This window comes from Balaenoptera musculus, chromosome 18, assembly GCF_009873245.2.
Source record: "Balaenoptera musculus isolate JJ_BM4_2016_0621 chromosome 18, mBalMus1.pri.v3, whole genome shotgun sequence".
NCBI lineage: Eukaryota > Metazoa > Chordata > Mammalia > Artiodactyla > Balaenopteridae > Balaenoptera > Balaenoptera musculus.
The window spans coordinates 69,821,930-69,845,188 of record NC_045802.1 but is presented as its reverse complement, the minus strand read 5'-3'; the positions used below and the strand labels follow the sequence as shown (position 1 = coordinate 69,845,188).

The following is a 23,259-nucleotide window of genomic DNA, read 5'->3' as shown; positions in this document are numbered from 1 at the left end:
CTCTTCAATGTATTTCTATTAAAAAGGTAGGAAAAAGTTATGAAATATGGCCTATGACATACTAAGGGATGTAATTCTTAGGTCTTTCTAATGCCAAATGTACATCTTCATATAATAAATTTGTACAGATTTAAGAACCAAATTTAATCTCTAATATTATGCTAAGAGTTCCAAGGTAAGGACCCAGAATGTTACCCTTCATCAGGAACACAGGAAATAAAAACAACTGCTCGTCTTTATTGGGTGGCAAAATTCTTTATAATTTTATTCCTAATATCTGGAACAACGAAGTTAGGTCACATTCCCACATTACAGATGATGAAACTGAGGAGTTAATTTGCCCAGTGTCACAGAGAGTGTAAATGTTAGAGCCAGAACATTCCCAAGTCTGCCTGGTCTCAAAGCCTGGGTCTTGCAACTATTTATTGCTGCTTCCCTAGATTCTGAAGCTTGTCTTTGTCACTGAAAATGTCTTCAGCAAATCAAACCTCTGCCCAAGTCACTAAGATAAAACAAATTACATACAACCTCTAAGGTCCCTTCCAAATCTAAATGTCTATGAATCAAATAAGTGCTGGAGAAACTACATGTGTTAAACTAGAGGTCGCATTTGCTATAGGCAGTGACCTTCAAAACGATAACACGTCTGCAAAAGGTGTATGAGGATACATTGTTATGTGGCGGAAGGTCCTGGGCTCAAATAGTGGAATCACGTAGAAATAGTTTTGGCATTTTTTACATGGGGTGACTTTAAAAATATTCACGAAAGGAAAGAACACTGAGCAGTGGGAGTGGAGGTCTGGCTTCTAAAGACGAATCTGGCGGCACTGGTGTTGGCAGGCGCTTGGCCCTAAGGTCTTTGCATCCTCCCTGACAGGACCTCTCATCTGTGTCATTCATTCATTTGTTCATTCATTCATTTATTCATGAACTCAACTAGTGTTTATTAAGCACCTACTATGTGTTTAAGTTCCTTTAAGACTATGGAATAGCTTGGAGACTATTGATCATGGGTTAAATGCAGGATAGATGGTTGAAATCATCTACGTATAGGAATAATCTAATGTTGTTCTGTTTAAAACAATATAATCTGCTCTCCCCACAGCAGATTTTCACACTTAAAGATTTGATTCTTAAGTCAGAGACTAACACAATATGTAAGCAGGAAGAAAAAATGATCTAGCCCTAGTAAATTATTTAGCAAAGTAATTTTTTTCAAGTGGGATTTCTACAGGAATCACTAATATAATGAAATAAAATATAAATCTGGTAATAGACTTCTTGGGCATTCTGAATTTTCCTTATTGGGCCAAAACATGGCATTGATTTTGGAACACTGAAGCACTTCCAAGGATGCTGAGATTCACTTGAGCCTTTAGGAATCTACAGAGCACAGCTTGAAAACCATATCTAATTACACACCTTCATTCACGATTTAAGTGTCTGCCCAAAACACTCATTGTACAGTAATTTTTCCATTGTGATTTTCAAAAAGTAGTTCTAAAACTGAAAATTGAAATCGTTTGTTCTTTTGATCATAATTTTTTCAAATCTGTAAAGCAGTTGAGAATTGAAAAGTCTGCATGTCAATGAGGGCAGTCTGGTAAATATGGTGGAGTACAAGACTACAGACTTGAAGTCCAAAAACCTAGATTCAGGATCTCTCTCTGCTGGTCACTAGATGTGACTTTGGGAGAATCAGACAACTTCTCTGATCTCTGTGTTGTGTTATATCTGAAAGTGAGAATAATAAGGCCCAACACACCTAGTTTCCAAGGTTGCCATGTACATGTGAGGTGAACTTGTATTTCTGAGGATGTTTTAGCCATGGTGTAAGAGGATGATTGTAACTATCACCAACACTGAGTTCCTTCAAGTTTAAATAAGATAGTGTGAGCATTTCAAGCTATATATGAATAAATGCTAAAATGTTCTTGCTATTTCAGATGTTTTTAATTTATAGAAGTAAAGTATTATTGATCAGTTTAAAGTATCATTTATGCCCAAGTCCGTCTCTCTTTTCATCTTTCCCCACGCCCCTTCTCCCAGACAATCACTTATGATGAATTGGATATGAATCTGTCTTCCAGTTTTTAAATCATATTTTACTAAATTTAGCATACTATCAACTCTGAAAAGACTCATATTTTGTGTAACATTAACAAAAAAAAAAACAATTAAACTATACGCATAGATTGTAAGGTGCATCCCAATTTCAGATTGTTAAAATGTGAAGATAAATGTGCACCTTAAAATCAATGGATTACAGTAGTTTCCCACACATATATGTATCCATTAAAAATATAGCATGTTTTTAATTTAAGGTTATCATCTACAGACATTTTATACCCTTAGTTTTTAAGATCAATATTATTTTTCAGTTTGAGAGTGCTGCTCTAGTGCACTGATGGCCATCCCTGGGGCAGATGGGAGACGCCTGGTGTGCACACTTCTCTTGCTGTCATGACCCTGCTCCATGCTGAGGCCAACTTACCTTTCATCAGGTGTTTCCCTCCTTACAAATCATTAGGAGTAGCAATTTTCAGAATAAATAGTATCAAGCTCTACATATATTCTCAGCTGAGTTTTTAACCAAATATTGTTTTTGAAATCTTTTCATCTTAATACACATAAAGCTAATTCAGTCATTAATATATAGAGTCATATAGTAGTCCATTGACTGAATATGCCATATTTGCTTCTCAGTTCCCTTCCTGGTAGATATTTAGGTTGTTTTCCAGTGTTCTGCTCTTATACTGTTGCAACTAATATGTTCGTACTTTGTGTCCAGTTGTGCGAGAGTTTCTTTAGGGTACATGCCAGAAAGTATCAGTAGAATCCAGGATCCTGGATGCTGCCCAAATGGGTCCATTACACAGGTCTGCAAACCCACACACCAGACCTGGTCCACGGGCTTTATTTCTTCAGCTTGTGAGCTAAGAATGGTTTGTGCATTTTATTTTTTTAAATTTATTTTTATTTATTTTTGGCTGTGTTGGGTCTTCATTGCAGTGGCTCCTCTTGTTGCAGAGCACGGGCTCTAGGCACGGGGACTTCAGTAACTGCAGGGCGCGGGCTCAGTAGTTGTGGCACACGGGCTCAGTAGTTGTGGCTTGCGGGCTCTAGAGCGCAGGCTCAGTAGTTGTGGCACACGGGCTTAGTTGCTCCACGGCATGTGGGATCTTCCCAGACCAAGGCTCGAACCCGTGTCCCCTGCATTGGTAGGCAGATTCTCAACCGCTGCGCCACCAGGGAAGCCCAGTTTGTGCATTTTAAGTGGTTGTATAAGTCCATATGCAATATCCTCAGTGTTGCCTCTTGGCCCTCAAAGCCTAATATATTTGCTATCTGGAACTTTAATTTGCAGACCCCCGTTCTACAGGCAAACTGCACTAATTTACAGTCCCACATGCAGTGGTTGAGAATTCCTGTGTTCTTAAATTCTCATGTATACTGGATATTGTTAGACTTTTAAGATTTTGACAGTCTTATGAGTTGAATGGTGATATCTCTTTGCCTTAACTTGCATTTTGGGGGTTTCCATGGTTATTAATAAGGGAGCACCTCTTAGTATGTTTATTGGCTGTCTTCTTTGTGACTCACCCAATCGTGTGCTTTCTCTCTTTTCCTAAAAGCTAGTTTGTCTCTCTTAAATTCGTTGTTGGAATGCTACATAGATTCTGGATATTATCCATTAACTACTATCTATGTTGCAAATATCCTCTCTCAGGTAATATTTTGTTATTCCAATTTGTCTGTGATGGCCTTTGACATTATATTTTGATGTGGTCAGAGCTATCAGTTTTTCACTTACGGTCAACATTTAATTTGGACTTGTGTTTAAGAAATTCTTTCCCACCCTGAAGTAACAAAAATATTCTCCCCATCTTCTTATAATTATTTTAAATTTTTGCCTTTCATCTTTAGATCTTTAACCCATCTCAACTTACTGTTTATATGTAGTATAAGTTGGATGAAATGCATTACTTAAACAAAACAAATCAATTTTTCTCATCCAGATTTATGTGACATTTTTAAAACTTTGAGATGTGTAGTTGGTTTCATCTACAGCAAAAAGGTCAATTCAGATTTTCTAATTTATAAATAATTTTTTAAAATGAGAAGTAATTAATTCAGTGAAAGAAAACACTATAACTAAATTTTCAAAACTGAAAGTGTTACTTCTGTACTACCCAAAAAGTCTAGGGACTGAAGTCACTTCCCCAGGTCACTGGAGATTTTGCTTAAACATTATCGACAATTGCTTTATTATCCTGTGTGTCCTCAGACGGTCAGTCACTATCATGAGCTCTATCAAGTTAGCCCAATTTGATTCAGCACAGTTTTACTGAATCTCAACTACTCTGTATAAGTACTAACCTATGTATAAGTACTAACCTACATCCTGGCCATAGTGGGAAAGGGCTTAATCTCTGTCCTCTCTGAGCCTAAACTAGTACAGAAGTTGGACTAGTAAACACAAACCAACCACAGATAAAAGCTGTGATTCAAGACCTAATGATACAAGTGATAAGAGGCACGAGGGCATGCTGTTGCTTGCTGTGTGATCGATGCACATGATAAACATTTGCTTCCCAATCATTCCAGGTCAACCTGATCTGAAATTCTTAAAATATTCGCAGTAAAACAGCTGGAGATGGTTTGTGGACCAACATACAAATGTGTATGGAGGTGATAAGCCTGTGTTACATAGGCATCGCATAACCTTCAAAACTGAACATTTATAAGTTAAAATCTCTATTCCATAAGTCTGTCTTTATGTAGCTTGGATTTAGCTTTAAAAGAGCATTTTTGTTAAATTGTGTGGTTTTTTAATTTTTTTGTAAAATACTACAGAACATTTTAACCCAAATTGGAAAAAAATTTTAAAAGTCCATATAAATATACAAGCTCTGATTTGATTTTTATCCACGCTGGCCGGTGGTGCCACACAACCTGGGGAGCTCCTGATTTAGTCTTCTCAGGGACAAGCAGGCATGTGCCAAGCAGAAAAAAAAAAAAGTGTTCAGCTGCAGTTTGTTCTGGAATAAGAAACAGCAGGCCATTCCATCGCCCCCTGGGGCCACCAATTTGTCAGCCCACAAGGAAAATCAGGCTTAAGTGTATAGCAAATGCATATTTATAACCATTATCTACTGTTCCTGTGAAATGTCTCTCTCATTCGCCAGGTATATATTCTGTATTTCTGTCCTGACTGATTGCAGTTTTGCCAAATGCTTATGAAATCCATCGTTTCCCCCACTTTTGCCAATGATTTGGGGATAAGAACGATAAAGACAAGCAGTTGAAAGACTCTTTTGTTTTTTTTTCAGTGTTTTCCCCTATATTATTGTTTCAAAGGAAAGCCCTGTGATGGGAATACTGAAAGAGAGAAAATGTAATTAAGCATTCATTGTTTATAGTCTTTTTGTTACCTTTGAAGTGCTTACATTAACACAGCAATCTCTTGATTTTGCTTCTGTAGCAGCAGCTTTCAGAAAATAGTCGTATTTTGCTGACAAAAATGGGCATTCCAGAGTGTAAATTAAATAACTTGATTTTATAGAATTCATTTAAAAGTGCATCTGTGGTGAGCGTTTCCCATTTTACATTGCTCTGATTACACTTGACTTTTTGTTGACCTATATGAAAAATGAAATTGTTTCCAACTACAGCCTGCAAGACAGCTTAGGAGAGTATGATTATAAATGATAAAAAGGAAAAGAAAACCACAAGATGATGGGGTGTTGACCAGATTCCTGCTGTGCTTCTACTGTATCCTTGAAAATAATGTTAAAAATAGAAATTATTAATAAAGTTCACAGTAGAGAAAGAAATAAGATTAAAGGTGACATTTCAGTTAAAGGGCTATCTTTAAGCTATATAAAAAGGAAAAGAAAATAAGAGGAAACTTTAGAAAAGAAATGGATATGAGAAAGGAAGGATAGATAGGGTGGGTGCAGGACTCTATGCAGAGTTGGAGAGAATGCAAAACAGGATTGGAAGCTACAGAGACAGAAATTCTCAATCAAGGAGACCCATTCTAAGACGGTAAAGCCACCCTCTTGAGAAAATACACCGTAACTTTCAGCAACCTGCATCATGCTAACCTAGCCTCTCCCTTCAGCAGAGAGAATGAGGACCCTCGTGTGTTGCACAGAGAGGTTGTGTCACAACAAAACTGGAGGAAATAATGACGCTGGGGAACACACTGCTTCAGTCATTTATTGAATTTCGTTGAAATGCATTATGGTTAAATGGAAGAAAACCAAGTTAATTATCTGCGGTTAAAGGTATCCAACTTAAACATAGCAAATACGTTAGCTCAGGTGAATCTGGCTTTTTCAGGAGTGAGAGGAGGAGTTAGAGGAGAAGAGAGGTCGTGAGGAATCGCAATGGCTGAACGCCTCCTACCACATGTGGCGGGAGCCATATTGAACCTGGAGACATTGGTTTTGAAACCCACTAAGCTGGAAGGTCAGCACCCCACCAAGCAGTAGCTACCCCATTCATAAAAATTCTAGGAAGGAGACTTGCCAGGCTTGCAGAGACCTGATTTTCCACACCAAATGCATTGTCGATGCCAAAAATATCTTGAGAATGGGTGTTGTAATCTGAGAAAAATAAAGAATTAGACACCTGGACTATTTTAATAGCTATTCTCGACTTTTTCGTTGAAATCGGTGATTCATAATGTATCCATATTGATCACAAAATAAGGAAGTGGATGTGTTACGTCCATTGTATATTGCATGATAGAGCAAATACGTGTGTTGCGTATTAATATAATGCAGTGTTATAGATCTGTTAAAAGTGGCGAGTAGCCAGTGCATGAAAATATAAATATGAATTTCTTGTCTTAAAGCATTGCACATGCTAAATACCACTGTGTTGAGAGTATATGTGTGCTTAATTTAACAAAGCTCAAGAGGAAATGAAAGGATATATCATTAGCCATTTTTCCCCTGAAATTACATCTTTAAGAAAAAATAGTGATTTAGAATTCCATGCCCCATGATAAATTTAAATATTATATAAATTATGAAAGATAAACAATGCACACAACAGGTCTAAATGTAATTTAGAACCAGCAAAGCGTAAAGGTAAAAGGGTTTCATGCAAACGATGAAGCTCTTGTGATTCAATGTGACAAATCCCTGTAAAAATTCTTTTGTTACATCAGTAGCATTTTATATAAAACTGTGACCCTCATTTAATGGCTGTGGAAAGCCTTTTGGCACAGTACGGATGGTACTGGTAGTCGGCAGACATTGGCTGAAAATAAGACTCAGACGTCAACGTAATGGGTTCAGGTTAACGAGCGTTACCTCAGCTTTCTATAAAAACAGAACAAACAACAACAGCAACAAAAAGCTACACTGAGAGGAATGAGCAATAGTTCTTGCTTTCAGAATTAGGATCTGTCCCCCACTCCCATTAATTTGGGGGATGGGGGGAGAAATGGCTGACACCCAAGTCAGCCTGCAAGCTCAAGGCCAAGTCCGCACAGCACTCGGTTTGTAGGAAAATAATGTCTCACTGACAATGTAAATTAAATATGATGGAAACCAAGCTGCCACCCTCCCTTCACTTCTGTTTCTTTATCACGGTGGTTATTGCCACCTTATTAGAGTCTGAGAAAAAAACTACGAAGTAATTCTCACCTCCTGGCAATCAGCTGCAGACCTAACCTCTCTGGCATCTTCTATTTCCACTCCAGAGAGACATCAAAGCCAGACCCCAAGTGCCAAGTCCTCACCTTAGCACAGGGCCCTACTCGTCAGGAACATGGTGACAAGGACCCATAAACGTCCGCGTCCACACAGAGTTTCGAGGAAACTCGAACTCCACACACATTTTTAAATACGGTTTCTGTTTTTGCCATCACGTCTTCATGTTAACTAAGCAGGAAAGGCTTAACATTCAGATAGTGAATGAACCTAGGTTTAATGTAGTTTAAAGCAAACTTTAAACTTTCTCATATATCGTGCTTAAATTTGTTACCAAAACCCGTCCCAAGAGCTTGTCTCAACGCTGTTAGCGAGGGGCTTTCTACCTGCAAAGTCCCTTCAGCAAAGCCAAAGTGTTTCCTTTTTGAGTCTTGCCTTCTCTCTACCATGAAAATCAAACTCTTATCTCCATGAAAAAGAGAATGTGCAGCTAGAATCCCCCATCTATTTCTCTGTCCTTCTGCCCTGAGGGTAGCTTTTTCCTCTTTCCTCCAAAAAGGAGGTATAAAATGTACTGTTTTTTAAATTAAGGTAACAAAACATTACATATTAATAACTTTTGTCAAACTGCACTTAACAGTATCCCGTTACTGTTTCAATGAGCCAGCTTAAAATAACTGCATTACCTGCATAGAAAACCAGAACATCTGAAAGGAAAATTTTAACGGAGAAGAAAAGAATGCCATCACTCTGTGATTATTACAACCTCCCTCTCACACCTCCCGACCTCCCTTGGTGGCATTTGGGCAAACTGCCAGCCCCCAGGCCTACCTCTCAGTCTCCCCCAGCCTCCTTCCAGGCACCCATGCTCTGGCCATACTCACCTGCTCACCAGACCCCTAGTTAGCCCCATACGCCCAAGGCCCTGCCTTCCCTCATGCCACCTGGAAAGACTTTCTCACAATTCCCTTCCTGCCAAAATCCTCCTTCTCCTTGGTATCTTGCTATCCTGGTAGCGCCTGGCTGGACTCATGATCAGCCCCTCATGACCTTAAATGAGCAGCATTCAGAAGAGGCCCCCAGACGCATTGGCCCAGATCAGCTCTGAGAAATCGGAGTGCTCAGATGGCACAGAACCGAACCTGGGATACTCTGGTTGAGTTTAGTTTCTGCTTGTCAGTCTTCACACATGTATGTCCCCGCTCCAAGCCCCTGCTCCCATTTTCCTTCACATCCCTGCTTTCTGAGAGGAAATAAGAACGTGTTCTGGGGATGAAGCATGAGGGAGGCGGAAGGGCCCAGAGAGAGACAGGGAGGCGGTGTGTTTCGACGATGGTGGCACGTCACACCCAGGGCAACAGCAGTATGGGTACCATCCTGGGTGTGTTGACAGCCAAGACCTGCAACCACTTCTTGTCTGAACGTGACGGGGAGAGTTGAGCCTTGCTAGGGGCCGACACGGACGAGGGGCAGCCCGCAGAGAGCTGTGTGGCTGCCTGAGAGGTCTAGGTAGAGAGAGTCTGAAAGATGCCCCCCAAGAACCAGTGTCCTTCAGCCTCCACCTGGAATGGCAGAACTTCCAAACTTCCTTGAGAGTTGAAAGCCACTGAGTAGGAAGAACACTACTGCTGGAACAGGGGCCCAAATTAGAGACCAGATAGAGAGTAGAGGGGGTTGAATGGGCACCCCGCAAAAATATATCCATGTCCTAACTCCCAGGCTTGTGAATGTGACCTTATTTGGAAAAATGGTCATTTCAGATGCAATTAAATTAAGGATCTTGAGATGAGATTCATCTGGATTATCCAGTTAAGCCTCAAGTCCAATAACAAGTGTCCTTATAAGAGAAGGATGAAGACAAGACACAGGGAGTAGGAGGAAAAGACCATGTGAAGACAGAGACAGAGATTGGAGTGATGCTGCCACAAGCCAAGGAATGCCTGGGGCCACCAGGTGCTGGAAGAGGCAAGAAAGGATCCTCCCCTAGAGCCTTCGAAGGGCGTGTGATCCTGCTGACAACTCGATTTTGGACTTCTGGCCTCCAGAACTGTCATAAAATCCCCTTCTGTTATTTTAAGTCACAAAGCTAGTGCAATTTGTTGCAGCAGCCCTAGGAAACTAAAACAGGGGGTGTCACTGAGAACCAGAGATCTTAGCAGGAGCTGCAGGAACTGAGGTGGTGATCAATTCAGCAGAGAGAAAGCCCAGCGTCCCCCAGATAAGCGCCATCACTGCCCCTGATGGGGGACAGAGGACCAGTCACATGGCCACAGTGGACCAGAGGCCAGTGACAATCACATCTTTGACTTTAAACCAGACCTACAAAGAAAAGGAGCATTTATTCAAATGTAACTGAGTTTTAAAGGACAAAATTGGATTCACGTAGCAAGATTCGGTTTTCAGCCATCAACACAAATGGAGGGCTTATGGACTAAATTCAACTGATATGTAAAAATATGAAGAAAACTGTTTTAGTGTCGCATATCTAAGTTTACGTCTGTGTATTTTCATATAGGCTATACCACACACCAGGGTTCTTGCGGGAGGATTAAGTGAAAAAATACTATAGCTGCAATTTGTCAAGCTATTATTATTATAGCCATTATATTTTACAAATGAGAGCACCAAAACTCACAGTGGGCTAGTGGTTGCCACGTAGCTGGTGACTCTCAGAGCCTATTTGCCGGCCAAGGTCTTCAACCACATTGCTCTTTTCCACCAGGCTGCCAACCCACGTCTGCTTAATTCGATTGTGAACTTCGTAGCGGTGACCACGGTATTGCATTTATGTTCCTGACCAGGCAGTGTCTGACACAGCGACAGAGTCCAGTTTAATCGAATAGCATAACCTTGCTGTGGTTAAGTAACCTGCCATCTGTCTGGTGTTGGGAAAATAATTAAAAATAAAATCTCCTGACAATCCAGAAAACCTCCACCAAGGGAGACAAGAAAGAAGACAGGTTTATTACTGAATAGCACTAAACCAGACTGTGATGGGCCTCACGGGCAATCCACCAAAGTGATCGCAAAGACAGAAAGCCGTGTCACCCTTTGATACACACCCCCACGTCGCATCCATTCTCTCAGGATGAAAACAACGAGTCCTCAGGCAAGAAGATCGACAGCATCGTTTGCTAAATACAGTTCCCCCTAAATTCACCTGGTAACTGGGGTGGCCCTCTGTGATAGCTAATTGCCTTTACCCGAAGGAAAAATAAAACTTTCCATATTTCCATGATAAATAGGTAGTTTTGCAACATGGGTCCAGGTGACTAAGTTATATTCCCAGTTTCCCATGGAGAAGGGGAGACGGGGCACTCTTCCTGGGTTGTAAAATGATGAGACTTATTTAGCTTTTAAAAAGATCTGTATACATCTCAAAGGGACAGAATGTATAAGCACAAGTTTTCCAAAGGAAATGCGCTAAGAAAAGGGAGGGGAACTGTGGCTTTCCCTGTTTTAATCAGGGAAATTATTTTTTTCTTTTTAGATTTGTGTTTGCCCTTTCCCTGGGGAGATAGGAAAGGCTGTTAGGTTAGGACACAGAGCCAGGCCTGCTCCAGTGCCCAGGAGAGACAGAAGTGGTGTGAGACGGCTCAGATTCACAGCGGAGCCCTTCAGGTGGCCACTCTGAGTCTGGGAGAGGAAGCAGGAGAAGGGAGACTCCTCCTCTGAGAGTACTTTGATGATAACGTCAAGGTCAACCTCAAGGTCACAGGACAAGGGCTAGACTTGGAGTGAACTATAAAATGTCCTGTATAGAATAATGTCTGGTTTAGAGTAAGCCTGAATATATCTGTGCCCAGATGTGCACAGTGTGGTGGACGTGGTGACATCAGTAAAAAATCTGTGGTCTGATAGAGAACAGACATGTGGTTGCCAAGGGGGAGGGGGTGTGGGGGAAGGTTGGATTGGGAGTTTGGGTCAGCAGATGCAGACTATTATATACAGAATGGATAAACAACAAGGTCCTACTGTTGTTCCTATATCCCAGGGAACTATATTCAATACCCTGTAATAAACCATAATGGAAAAGTATATAAAAAAGGATATATATATGTGTATTACTTTGCTGTACAGCAGAAATTAACACAACATTGTAAATCAACTATGCTTCAATTTTTTAAAAATTAAACGAAAAAAATTCTATGTTCTAGACCATTTTGTATCCTCTTTAAGTTCTGGTAGGATCCCAAAGGTTGTGGCTATTCACAGGAAGGGTGCTGGCAATTGTCCCAAGCCAAACATTGTCAAAACTTCAGAGTAGTTGAGGCTTTTTTTTCCCCTTGTTATACGCTCGTTAAACTTGGAAAAAAGCTAGCCATTAACTTCTGTATAATAATCTCTCTGGTGCTTAAGAGTCATGACTAAATTGCCTCAATTTTCTTACCTTTGTGCTTAACAGTCTAATAGTAACAAATGGGAATAATTTGCTAAGAGGGAAATTAAAAGGAAGAATATAAATTAAGAATGAAAAAGATTATCAAATTAATGTGGTACTTTAGAGAATTCAAAGTTGAAAAGGGACTAGAAATTAAAATATTTTTAAAATTCTACTTTTTTGTTGTTTTCTTTCTTTTACCATATTTACCCATTCCAAATGAAGCATATGCCTTTTTTTTAATTTGGGAAAATATGGTGAAATACAAAAAAAAAGGGAGGGGGAGTCCATTTTTTTCACAAAAGCAGGCACCGTTAACATTTCTAAAGTACCTCCTCCTAGCATTTTCTCTATTATTTCTTTTTGTACATACTTGCACTTCTACCATATATACTCTCATTTAATATTGTAAGCATTTTTTCTACTGTTAAAATTCTTAAGTGTATTAGTTATCTATTGCTATAGAACATATTATGAACAACTTAAGAGCTTACAACAATAAACATTTATTATCTCACGTGGATTCTGCAGGTTGGGAATCTGAGACGGGCTTAGCTGGGTGTTTCTGTAGTTCAGAGTGTCCCATGAGTTTGCAGTCAAGATGTTAGCTGGGGCTGCAGTCACCTGAAGGCTTTACTAGGGCTGAAGGATCCACTTCTGAGATGGGTCAGTCACATGGCTGTGGCAGGAGGCCTCAGCTCATTGCCACATGGGCCTTTCCATAGGGACACAGCACCTGGCCATAGGACACGGCACCTGGCTTCCAGCAGAGTGCGTGATCCAAGGGGGAGCGAGGTGAAAGCCACAGTGTCTTTTACTACCTAGCCTCATAAGTCACACACAATCCTTTCCGTAACCTATTGTTTATACAGACCAGCCATATTCAGTGTGTAAGGGGACACACAAGACTGAACACCGGTGACTCACAATGTTGCAGACTAGTTACCACAATGGATTTGTAATGGCTGCATGAATTTTACAGTAGAGATCTCTATAACTGTATTAGCCATTTACATAAGGTTAGATGTTATTTCCAGTATTTCATTATTACAAATAATCTCTCAAGCACTTTTTGTATATAAAGGTTTTCATTAGTACTTCAGGTTATTTTCTTTGAATACAGTCTTAGAAGTAAGATTGTTGAGTTATTTTTTTAAAGTTTTCTTAATTTTCATTTTAAATCAGTTTTATAAAGCAAATTAATATTTTATATTGTTTATTTCAGTTAACAGATGCATTTCCTTTAATGTATTTGCTATAAGTATCTTAAAATACCTATGCAGTGATTCGCAACTCATGTTTAATGCATTCTATATAAGTGTATATTTTAGGTAGATATTCTATATCATATATATAATATTTTGATACTTATGGCGTGTGGATTTTTTCATTGCTATTTAACCATTTTATAGATCCTCCTGAGTTTGTTTGTCGCTGTTATTTTGGACAACTTAGAACTTGATGAAGATCTAAAGAAGCTTAAACAAGTAAGTAATGTATGGGGGATTCTTTAAATCGGCATTAAAAAAATAAGGGCAAAACATGTGCTTACAGGTAGTATTAAAGCAGTTCAAGGTTCAGATTAAAAAAAGATAGATTTTAATAAATTAAGACAATCTGAGTTGGCAAATAATTTTCTTCTAAGTTTAACCTTCTCTAATATCAACCAAGGGAATTTTTATTGCTCTATGATTATCCTAGGAATATTTTTATATCATTATTTTGAGTAAAATTAAGATGGACATAGTATAGTAAATTGAATTTAGATTCTCCTTCTGCCATTAAATGAAGGTAGTTTGGAACTGAAATGCCTCAGGGCCAGGTTGCCATTTGGCATAATTATCTGTAATATTCTTGATCATCATCCTAAAAATATTAAGCATAAACTTGCCTGACCACTAGACATTATAAGAGAATTTAGTCTGGGTGCCCAAAGTGGTTATAAGAAATGGGATAGAATAATTGATCAACTGTGTGCCCAGTTGTATATGAAAATAGATTGGGTGTTATGGCATTGATAATCATGTCCCCAAAATGTAAATGTAAATGTGTGAAGATTATGTTATTGATGGCAGAAAGATTACAGGTGTGATTAGCTATTCTCATTGTTTTTGTTCCATGGAAGGTACTTGGCTTGAATATTTGACTCTGTCAAAGAGAAGAGACCCTTTGAGAAGCAGAATTTGTAAAAGGGGGGAGCCTGGATAAGTATTCTTGGATCATCCCCCCCCAGCACTGCGATAGTTGAGATTATTAACATCCCAGTGAAAATCCTATCTGGAATTTTAGGAAGGCCCTACACATTCAGAATTTTCAAGTTGGATAGAGTTGTCTATTTTTTAAAAAACAAAGACATAACCTATTTAAATTTTTGTTGTTATTTATATATCTGAAAATCACTTTAAGCATTTCATTTTTTTACTCTTGCTTATTTCCAAAGCCTATGCTTTTAACCAAGGGCAGTCAATAAAGAAAAAAAAAAAACAAACATATTTGATATAAAGATGCCCACTGTGAGCATATCAAGCAAGGATTTAAGTTCTTCCCTGTCCTGGGGCTACACAGGCGAATGGTTATCTGGGTATGGTGGGCATGATTTCTTCCAGATCTTTTCAATTTTGTGGCAACAGTGGTAGGTTCTTCAAATGAGGGTTGGGAAGTTCTTTATGCCATTGATGCAAATACTTCCCATGGTTTCTAGTTGTAGAAGAAATATGTAAATAGTGAGTTCAAAATTGAAATTGACCAACCATATAATTAGACACAACCAATAAACATCTCTTGCTGTATAACCACCTTAGTCCTTGCTTTACAAATCTGGTATTTATTTCAGGATTTAAATGATTTTACTCTATTTTTATTATTCCCAGAGGAAGATGGAGAAAATGTGAAAAAATAGTTGATTTTCTTAATGTTTCAAGTTCCAGAAAGCACTCTGTATTCCAAAGTCGGTCTTTATTCAGTTTAAACTTTTTTTTTCAATCTTTGACCCTTTCCACCAACTAGTCTGTAGGTTCTTATAGCTACAGTCACGTTTGTGTGAGCACTGGCTCAGTGCCAGGTACTTTGTATTTTCTTTTATTCAAATTTCACAGCAACCATGTGATGCAAGTATTATTAATAGCTTCAGCTTACAGGTGAGGAAACTAAAGCACAGAGAAGTAACTTGCCTAAGGTCTCACTGCTAATAAGTGGCAGAGTTAGGATTTGAACCCAGGCAATTTGGACCAAAAGCCCAGACTCAGCCTCTGTGCTATATTGAGTCACGTTAAAGCTGTATAAATGCCAAACATGAGTCATGCCATTGTGGAGGCTCATTCATAAGACTGTTAGTTACTTGTTGATAAATAATGATATCTTAGATGACAGAGATGTCATTATATTCATGAAATAACCATTGACGTGACAGGCAGTTTCTTGAGGAATGGAGGTGAATTAAGCTACCCAATCATTAAAACTATCCAAAAGGCAGATGATCTAATTAGAGACACTGGAGTTAAGACTTTGGCAGAAGCTAAGAGCTGAGATGCTTACCATTCACTCCACATGATGGCAGACACTGGCCAAAGCACCTGTTCCCTCAGGGACCTTCTGGAGCAGTGACCCTCCTTAGACACAGACATAAGGTGCTTGCAGCATATTAACATTTTAGAGAGGTCTCTAGAGACTTAATGTACTTTATTATGATTGTGGTAAAAACAATTGTGTTAAAATATACATGTTGGTGCATAGACATTTTCCAAGAGTAATAGAAACCAGTGTGAGCCACCTCTAACATGGAGACGTTAAATATGAAACACTGAACGGGGGCTATTAGAAAAAGTTGGTTCTCATGCTTGGGAGAAGGATTATGTCCCTGGAGGTGGATGGGATAGGAGACAATGGTAGAAAGCTGAATGGTACAGTGAAGAAACTAGAATGGAAGAGAAGGAAGTGAAGAAGTGAACGAGGAAAACATCCAGGAGATGAAATTAAAGGAAAGAGCACAGATTATTAATCTAAGCCAGTGATAAAGGGGGAGAAATGTGACCGAATGCTAAATCAGATTGCTCCATGCACCAGAGCTTTTGCGGAGAAGCTCCCTGAGGCAAGCACAGTCTGCAGGATCAATTGTGCTGGAATTGTATTCTTCTTAAGTAGAAGCATGCTGCTTATTGTTTCCCCATTATTTTCTGAAGTTGCCTCCTTGCCCTTTAAGACAGTGGTTTCCAGCCAGGGATGCTAACCCTTGGGGCTCTTCAGGAGAAGCTCTGGGACCAGCAGCCTTCTTTAACACTTCAGGAAACCTAAAGGGAATTGTGCACTTGCCCGACTGAAATGCCTACTTAATACTTTTAGCTGGAAATTCGTGAGTTCTAGGCAACAGCACTGCTTCCCTAATGCTAATGCTCTGAAGGCTCTTCATATATGCTTTTCTTTAAGGAAAAAGAAGCAGCGTTGAATTATTTATTGCTTAATAAAGGCATTTTGATAGACAGAAACTTTTTTGAAGAGAGGACTCAGAGGGCAATAATTAAAGGGCTCCTTGGGGATGACTTTGGGTAGGTTCTGATGTAAATGCTCATTCCCAGGCCACCTGTCTCCATGCCATCACCCGTGTTGTGCCTTTATAGACACTAATGTAGCTTTTCATTTGTCTCTCTCCAAAATAAATAATGCTCTGAAAAAACATGCCAATTATGCATTCACATGAAATTCATCTATTGCTTTCCTAGCAGCAATATAGCAGTAGCAATCATTTCCTAGCTGCCATAATTTATGTGACCCCGTATCTAATTAAATAGAGACCATGACTCTCTTTTCAGCATCACCAAAACCCAATACAGGACCTGGAGATAGATAGAGACAGAAATAGAGATATATAATGGTTTTTTACGTAAGATCAGAAAATTGACTAGAAATGAGATTGTCTGTAAATGTATAATTTGGCTTCTGAGAAGCCAGATCAGTTCATATAGAGGCTAAAAACCCCCTTGACCTACGGCTGTCCTCTAAACAGCAGTAGGAGACAATGACCTTCATGCTCTGTGATGTAGCAAAAACACTGGAGAATGTAGGTGGAATTTTGCAAACTTTGAAAAGGAAGAGAATTCTTGCAGCTTTAATGATTTTTGCAAATTCAGTGCAAGACAGATATAAAGGGTTTTCTTTTAAGCAGTAGAAGATTCATTAAACTATGAGAAAGAAAAAGACCCATAGAGAAGCCTCAGGGAAAAGAATCATTGAAAAGGGAAGTAGAGATAGTCTGTGTAGATTAAATTCAAAGCTCTGAAATTAAAACTGTTTCCCCAGCTCTGTATTAAGTCCCATTTGAGTCTTGTCTGGTTCAAATTTGATAATGTTTGGTCTTTGATGGCGTCCAATGCATAGTGAGGTATGGACATGTAAAGAGACTTCTCTCTCTTGTTGATTATGATTTTAACAAAACAACCAAAATCTTAGTCCTTTTAAAAATATGAGCTCCAAAAAAAAAAATATATGAGCTCCGGGTTAATGTTTCTCTGTAGCCTTACCTGGGGGCTTTCATTTTCATCTCTGTCTTGTCTCCTGTATTGAAGTCATTCTGGATTTAGGGCAACAGCAAGGGGACAGAGTAGCCACTCAGCTAAGCACTGTTTGCCATCTCCTGATCTGAGTCGAGCCTTCAGTCTTCTCAGTATTTTTTCCATCTCACAGGAGTGAACTCAAACGTATATAACATGGAAGAAGGATGCAACTGTTACAATAATAAATATTCCCTATTGAAAACTATCTGGTGCCAGGCACTTCATATGCAATTACTGAATTTAATTCTAAATGTTAAAGACACAGAAACTAACATTCAGGGAGATAAATTTCTTGCCCAATTTCATATAATTTGTAAAGTGCTTAAGTTGGGATAATAAGGGCTTTCTGACCCCAATGCAGGTGACACACAACCTGCTCAGAGAATCAGTTCATTCATTCATTCTACGGCGAGTGTCTGGAAAATGGGTTGGATGAGATGCTTGCATTTTTGGATCAGCAGATTCTCTCCCTGTGGATGTGTAGACTGGAGGTCAGATTGTAATCAGAATATAGCACAGTGAGCTGGGAATCAGTGTGGGGTGTGGAGAAGGAGGGTTGTGTGATTCAAATACGTAATGGCATCAGGCTAATGTCACTTGAGGTATTCCTTTTACTAGATCTCCCCATTTTTGTAATCCTGGGGTCTGAATGCCCATCTGCTGTACTTCAGATGTTGTGTTAGGGGCACCAGACATAATGATAAACAAGACATTGTTCCTGCCTTCAAATAGCTTATGAACTGGTGGGAGAAAGTGACAACTAAACAGATACTACAAATTGTGGAGCACAAAGGAGACACACATAACAGATGATGAAATTAGACATGTTTTCTCCCAAGTATGGCACAGACTAAAATCTGTAATTCCTATCTAGGTGAAGGGAGTTAGAAGAAGGCAGTGTGAAGAAGCGTGCTTGAGACCAAGAGAACAGCAAACTTTTTCTTTAGGCAAGAAAAAGCATATTGGCTTTTTGGAGGCCACTAGAAGTTCACTGTGACTCAAGTGTAGAGCAAGGGAGAAATTGGTGAGCTGGAAGAACAAGCAGGGACCAGCAGAGGAAATGCCATGAGCAGTGCTAAGCCTTTAGCTACTATCCTGCGGGCATTTAAGCCGAGAGCGACATAATCTCCCCTATGTTCTATTTTTTTTTTTTTAACTTTGGGTTTATTTATTTATTTATTTATTTATTTATTTATTTATGGCTGTGTTGGGTCTTCGTTTCTGTGCGAGGGCTTTCTCTAGTGTCAAGTGGGGGCCACTCTTCATCGCGGTGCGCGGGCCTCTCACTATCGCGGCCTCTCTTGTTGCGGAGCACAGGCTCCAGACGCGCAGGCTCAGTAATTGTGGCTCACGGGCCCAGCTGCTCCGCGGCATGTGGGATCTTCCCAGACCAGGGCTCGAACCCGTGTGCCCTGCATTGGCAGGCAGATTCTCAACCACTGCGCCACCAGGGAAGCCCCCTATTTTTTTAAATCAAAGTTTAGTTACTGTACAATATTATATGTTATAGGTGTACAATATAGTGATTCACAGTTTTTAAAGGTTATACTCCATTTATAGTTATTATAAAATATTGGCTATATTCCCCATGTTGTACGATATATCCTTGTATCTTATTCATTTTATAGATAATAGTTTGTACCTCTTAATCCTCTACCCCTAAATTGCCCTTCCCCCTTCCCTCTCCTCATTGGTAACCACTGGTTTGTTCTCTATGTCTGTGAGTCTGCTTCTTTTTTGTTATATTCACTAGCTTGCTGTATTTTTTAGATTCCACATATAAGTGATACCATGCATCATTTGTCTTTCTTTTTCTGACTTATTTCACTTAGCATAATATCCTCCAAGTCCATCCTTGTTGCTGCAGATGGCAAAATTGCATTCTTTTTTCCCCTACATTCTTCAGTTCAGAGAATGAATTGAAGGGCACCTAGACTGAAGATAGGAGAGCCAATCCCTGAAGCAGATGGTGATTGCAGTCTCAACTAAAGGAAACAGAGATGAGGGAATGTGAAGGAGTGGTGACGTACAGAAGAGGGAGTGCAGAGGGTAGGATCTGGTGACCCACTGGATGTAAGATGAGCAAAGGCTGGAGACTAGAGCATCACCCAGGTTTCTAGATTGCCCCAGGTGTGCCAAGGCAGAGGATGCAGAAGAAGGAAGAATTTGGGGGTTGGTTTGTTTGTTTTATTTTGGGGAGTGGGGGGGTCATATTTTCCATGAGATGCCTGGGAAATATCTACGAAACAATGTCTGTGGATAGATGTAAGGTTTAAAACTTAGGCGGAGTATTGGGGCTGAGATAGATATTGGAGAGAAGCAAAAATTAACATGCAGGTGGTAAGTTAAGCCTTTAGAAATCATGAGTTTACCAAGGGAAGAATGGTTCCCTGAGGAACAGCAAATGAATCCAGTGAGCCAATGAGAAAGAGCCCTAAATGGGAATGAGAAGCCCAAGAGGTAGGAGGAAAGAGTAGAACGTGTGTGTCATCAAGAACAAGGCCGTGGTCCACAATCTCAAAGCCTTCAGAGAGGTCAAAAGTGGTCACCATAGCAAACAATCCTAATTACAATAGCATCAGAAAGAATAAAATACTTAGGAAAAAATATAACCAAGGAAGTGTAAGATTTCTGCCCTGAAAACTACAAAACATTGCAGAAAGAAATTACAGAAGACACAAATAAATGAAAAGACACTCTGTGTTCATGGCTTGGAGAGGATATGGAGAAATTGGAAGACTTGTGCACTTGTTGGGGGTGTAAAATGGTGCAGCCACTATGGAAAACAGCATGAGGTTCCTCAAAAATTAAAAATAGAAATGATCCAGCAATACCACTTCTGGGTATATATCCAAAAGAATTGAAAGCAGGATCTCATTGCAGCGTTACTCACAATAGCCAAGAGGTGGAAGCGACCAAAATGTCCTTTGACAGACGAATGACTAAAGAGAATGTGGTATGTACATAAAGTAGAATATTATTCATTCTGACATGCAACAACATGGATGAACCTTGAGGACATTATGCTCAGTGAAATAAGCCAGTGACAAAATGATAAATGCTGTATGATTCCATTTATATGAGGTATCTAACGTAGTCAAATTCATAGAAGCAGAAAATAGAGTGAGGGTTGAAAGGGGCAAAGAGAAGTTGTTGTTCAATGGCTATAGAGTTTTAGTTTTAAAAGATGAAAAAGTTCTAGAGACCTTTTGCACAACAATATGGATGTACTTAACGCTACAGAACTGTACCCTTAAAAACGACTAAGATGATAAATGTGATGTTATGTGTTTCTGACCACAGTTTTTTTTTTAATTTTGATAAAAAATTGGTCACCATATTGGTAAGGTGGTGAGAGCAGCCTCAGGGATTCTGATGGTGCAGAAGCTGGGTTGCAGAAGATGAGGAGTCATGACAGCTAAGAAAGTAAAGACGAACTGTTAACCTTTTCCTCTCAGACTTCTCATGCTCTAAGTCTCCAGACAGACCACCTGGTTACGGACTGATTCTTAATTTTTGTAGCTATGTAGTAACATCATTTACTACAGTGCTACCCAACTGTTTTTTTTCCCATTGCGGTTTGCACAGAGAGTGACATTTGTACAACAGCTGGGAATCACATGCAGCTGGAGGCATCCAACACTAGGATTTCTGCTGCTCCGGGAAAAACTCAGCTGCCCAGAGGCCGAGGATCAATACCCCAAAGAAGCTATAAATCATCAGTGGCTGAGTTGGAATACTCAGCATTTTACTCAAAGCCTTTGATGTAGCCCAACTCCACTTGAAGCCACTCCCTCAATCTTTTGGTCAGAGATGACTCTTTTGTTGTCAACTTACATATTATTTCCCATAATTTAACATAACTGAAATCTCAAAAGCTCATCTTATATAGCACTTGATCTGCTATTTCTGATAGAGCTTCACTGTTAGGCTTCTTTTAAAAAATAAATTCTTATGCCACATTAAGACATAAACAACAATAAGATCTGTTTAAAGAGATGAAGTAGCTAAGACTGAGAACTGTTCAGATCAGGGTTCAAGCTAATAGGTCACAACAGAAGCTAAGAATTTGAGGGTATCAATTATCAGCGTAAGAAAACAGCCTAGGGTCGGGAGGGACAGATAAGATGGGGGTACAAGCTACCGTGTATAAAATAAATAAGCTGCAGGGATACGTTGTACAGCACAGGGAGTATGGCCAATATTTTGTAATACCTATAAAAATGGAGTATAACCTTTAAAACCTGTGTGAATCACTGTGTTATATACCTGAAGCTTACACAATATTATAAATCACCTATACCTCAATTTTAAAAAGAAAAAGAAAAAAAAAGCAGCCTAGAAATCTAGAAGTCAATGCAAAACTGGGGAGCAGCCAGCTGGAATTCTGGAGTTAAACAGGTACTCGTCAGGGTCCGGGGAGTCAGACAAAACCGACGAGCTGCCTGTTAGAATTGATGTCTTCCTATTACGGCTTGAACTGTGTCCCTCAAAAAGAGATATTGAAGCCCTAACTCCCAGTACCTGTGAATGTGACCTTGTTTAAAAATAGGGTATTTGCAGTTGAAATCAAGTTAAGCTGAGGTCATTAGGGTGGTCCCTAATCCAATATGACTGGTGTCCTTATACAAAAAGGAGAAGAGAGACACACAGAGACTAGAGCGATGCATGTACAAGCTAAGGAACACCTGGGGTGCGGACCGTCACCAGACACTAGGAGGAAGTCTTGAAACAGACCCTCCCTCAGAACCTCCACAAGGAACCAAGCCCACAGAACAGACACTTTGATTTGGAATTATCAGCCTCCAAAACTGAGATAGTAGATTTCTGCTGTTTCAAGCCACCAGTTTTGCGTACTATGTTACAGCAGCCCTTGGAAACTAATACACCCCCTGGCCTCAAAAACAAAGGACCGCTTTCAGCCGCCAGGAAGTAACAGAGCTGAAAGATAGTAGGTGCTCTCAGGATGGCGGGCAGCTTTCACCAACCAAGAGCAGCTTTCTCAACAGATGGACTCATTTCCTTTTGCCCTTAATCAAACAAGTCCCATAATAATAAATGTTATAAATTTGAGACTTTCTTGGAAGAAGGGTTTCTCTAAGCCCTTCCAGAATTTCATTCTATGTGTGATTGACCCAAACCAGATCACTTTTAGAGGCTGTTGTTTTCAGAAACCTTGCTCTTTGCCTCATCCCCTGGCACTCAGGACGGTTAATAAGGCAGCTCAAGTCTCTCTTGACATTGAACAGACATAAAATGACGGGCCTAAGACTGTTCAAGTTTACATTGATGAGTTGTTGGTTGTGTCAATTGCGCTAACTCAGAATTACTTTTATTACAGTTTATCACAGCCTCTACAAGATAACCTCTCAATTTCTTTTTTCTTTTAAATTCTGAAGTATCTTTAATGAGAAAGGCATTCTTACAAAATCAGATGGCTCTTGACATTATTACGATTTTTTTTTTAAGTGAGGTTTGGAGGGAAATTGTGTACAAACCAGGCAAGAGGGTTACTCTTCATCATGCCCGTCCTCAGCCCCCTGCCCAGCCACGGAGACACTAGCTCACTTTGCTTTCTTTAATCACGAGAACAAACATTTTAAACACCAACAGCGCTTTTTTTCTTCAGATCCTTTCACAGGCAGTGGGAAACTAGATGGTT

General features: G+C 39.6%; 1 protein-coding gene across 7 annotated transcripts in view; it reads left to right on the top strand.

Annotated features, from left to right (window-relative positions):
* Positions 1–23,259, top strand: part of NALCN (sodium leak channel, non-selective) — a 280,557-nt gene that overhangs the window by 161,252 nt on the left and 96,046 nt on the right. For 6 of the 7 annotated variants that reach the window (XR_005017238.1, XM_036831755.1, XM_036831754.1 and 3 more), the window contains one exon: positions 13,464–13,538. The exons of the other annotated variant lie outside the window; for it this stretch is intronic. Coding sequence is in view for 5 of the 6 variants with exons in the window: in XM_036831755.1 (XP_036687650.1) it covers positions 13,464–13,538 (75 nt within the window). In the remaining variant the exon portion in view is untranslated. The remainder of the gene's footprint in view (positions 1–13,463; positions 13,539–23,259) is intronic. 7 annotated transcript variants of the gene reach the window in all.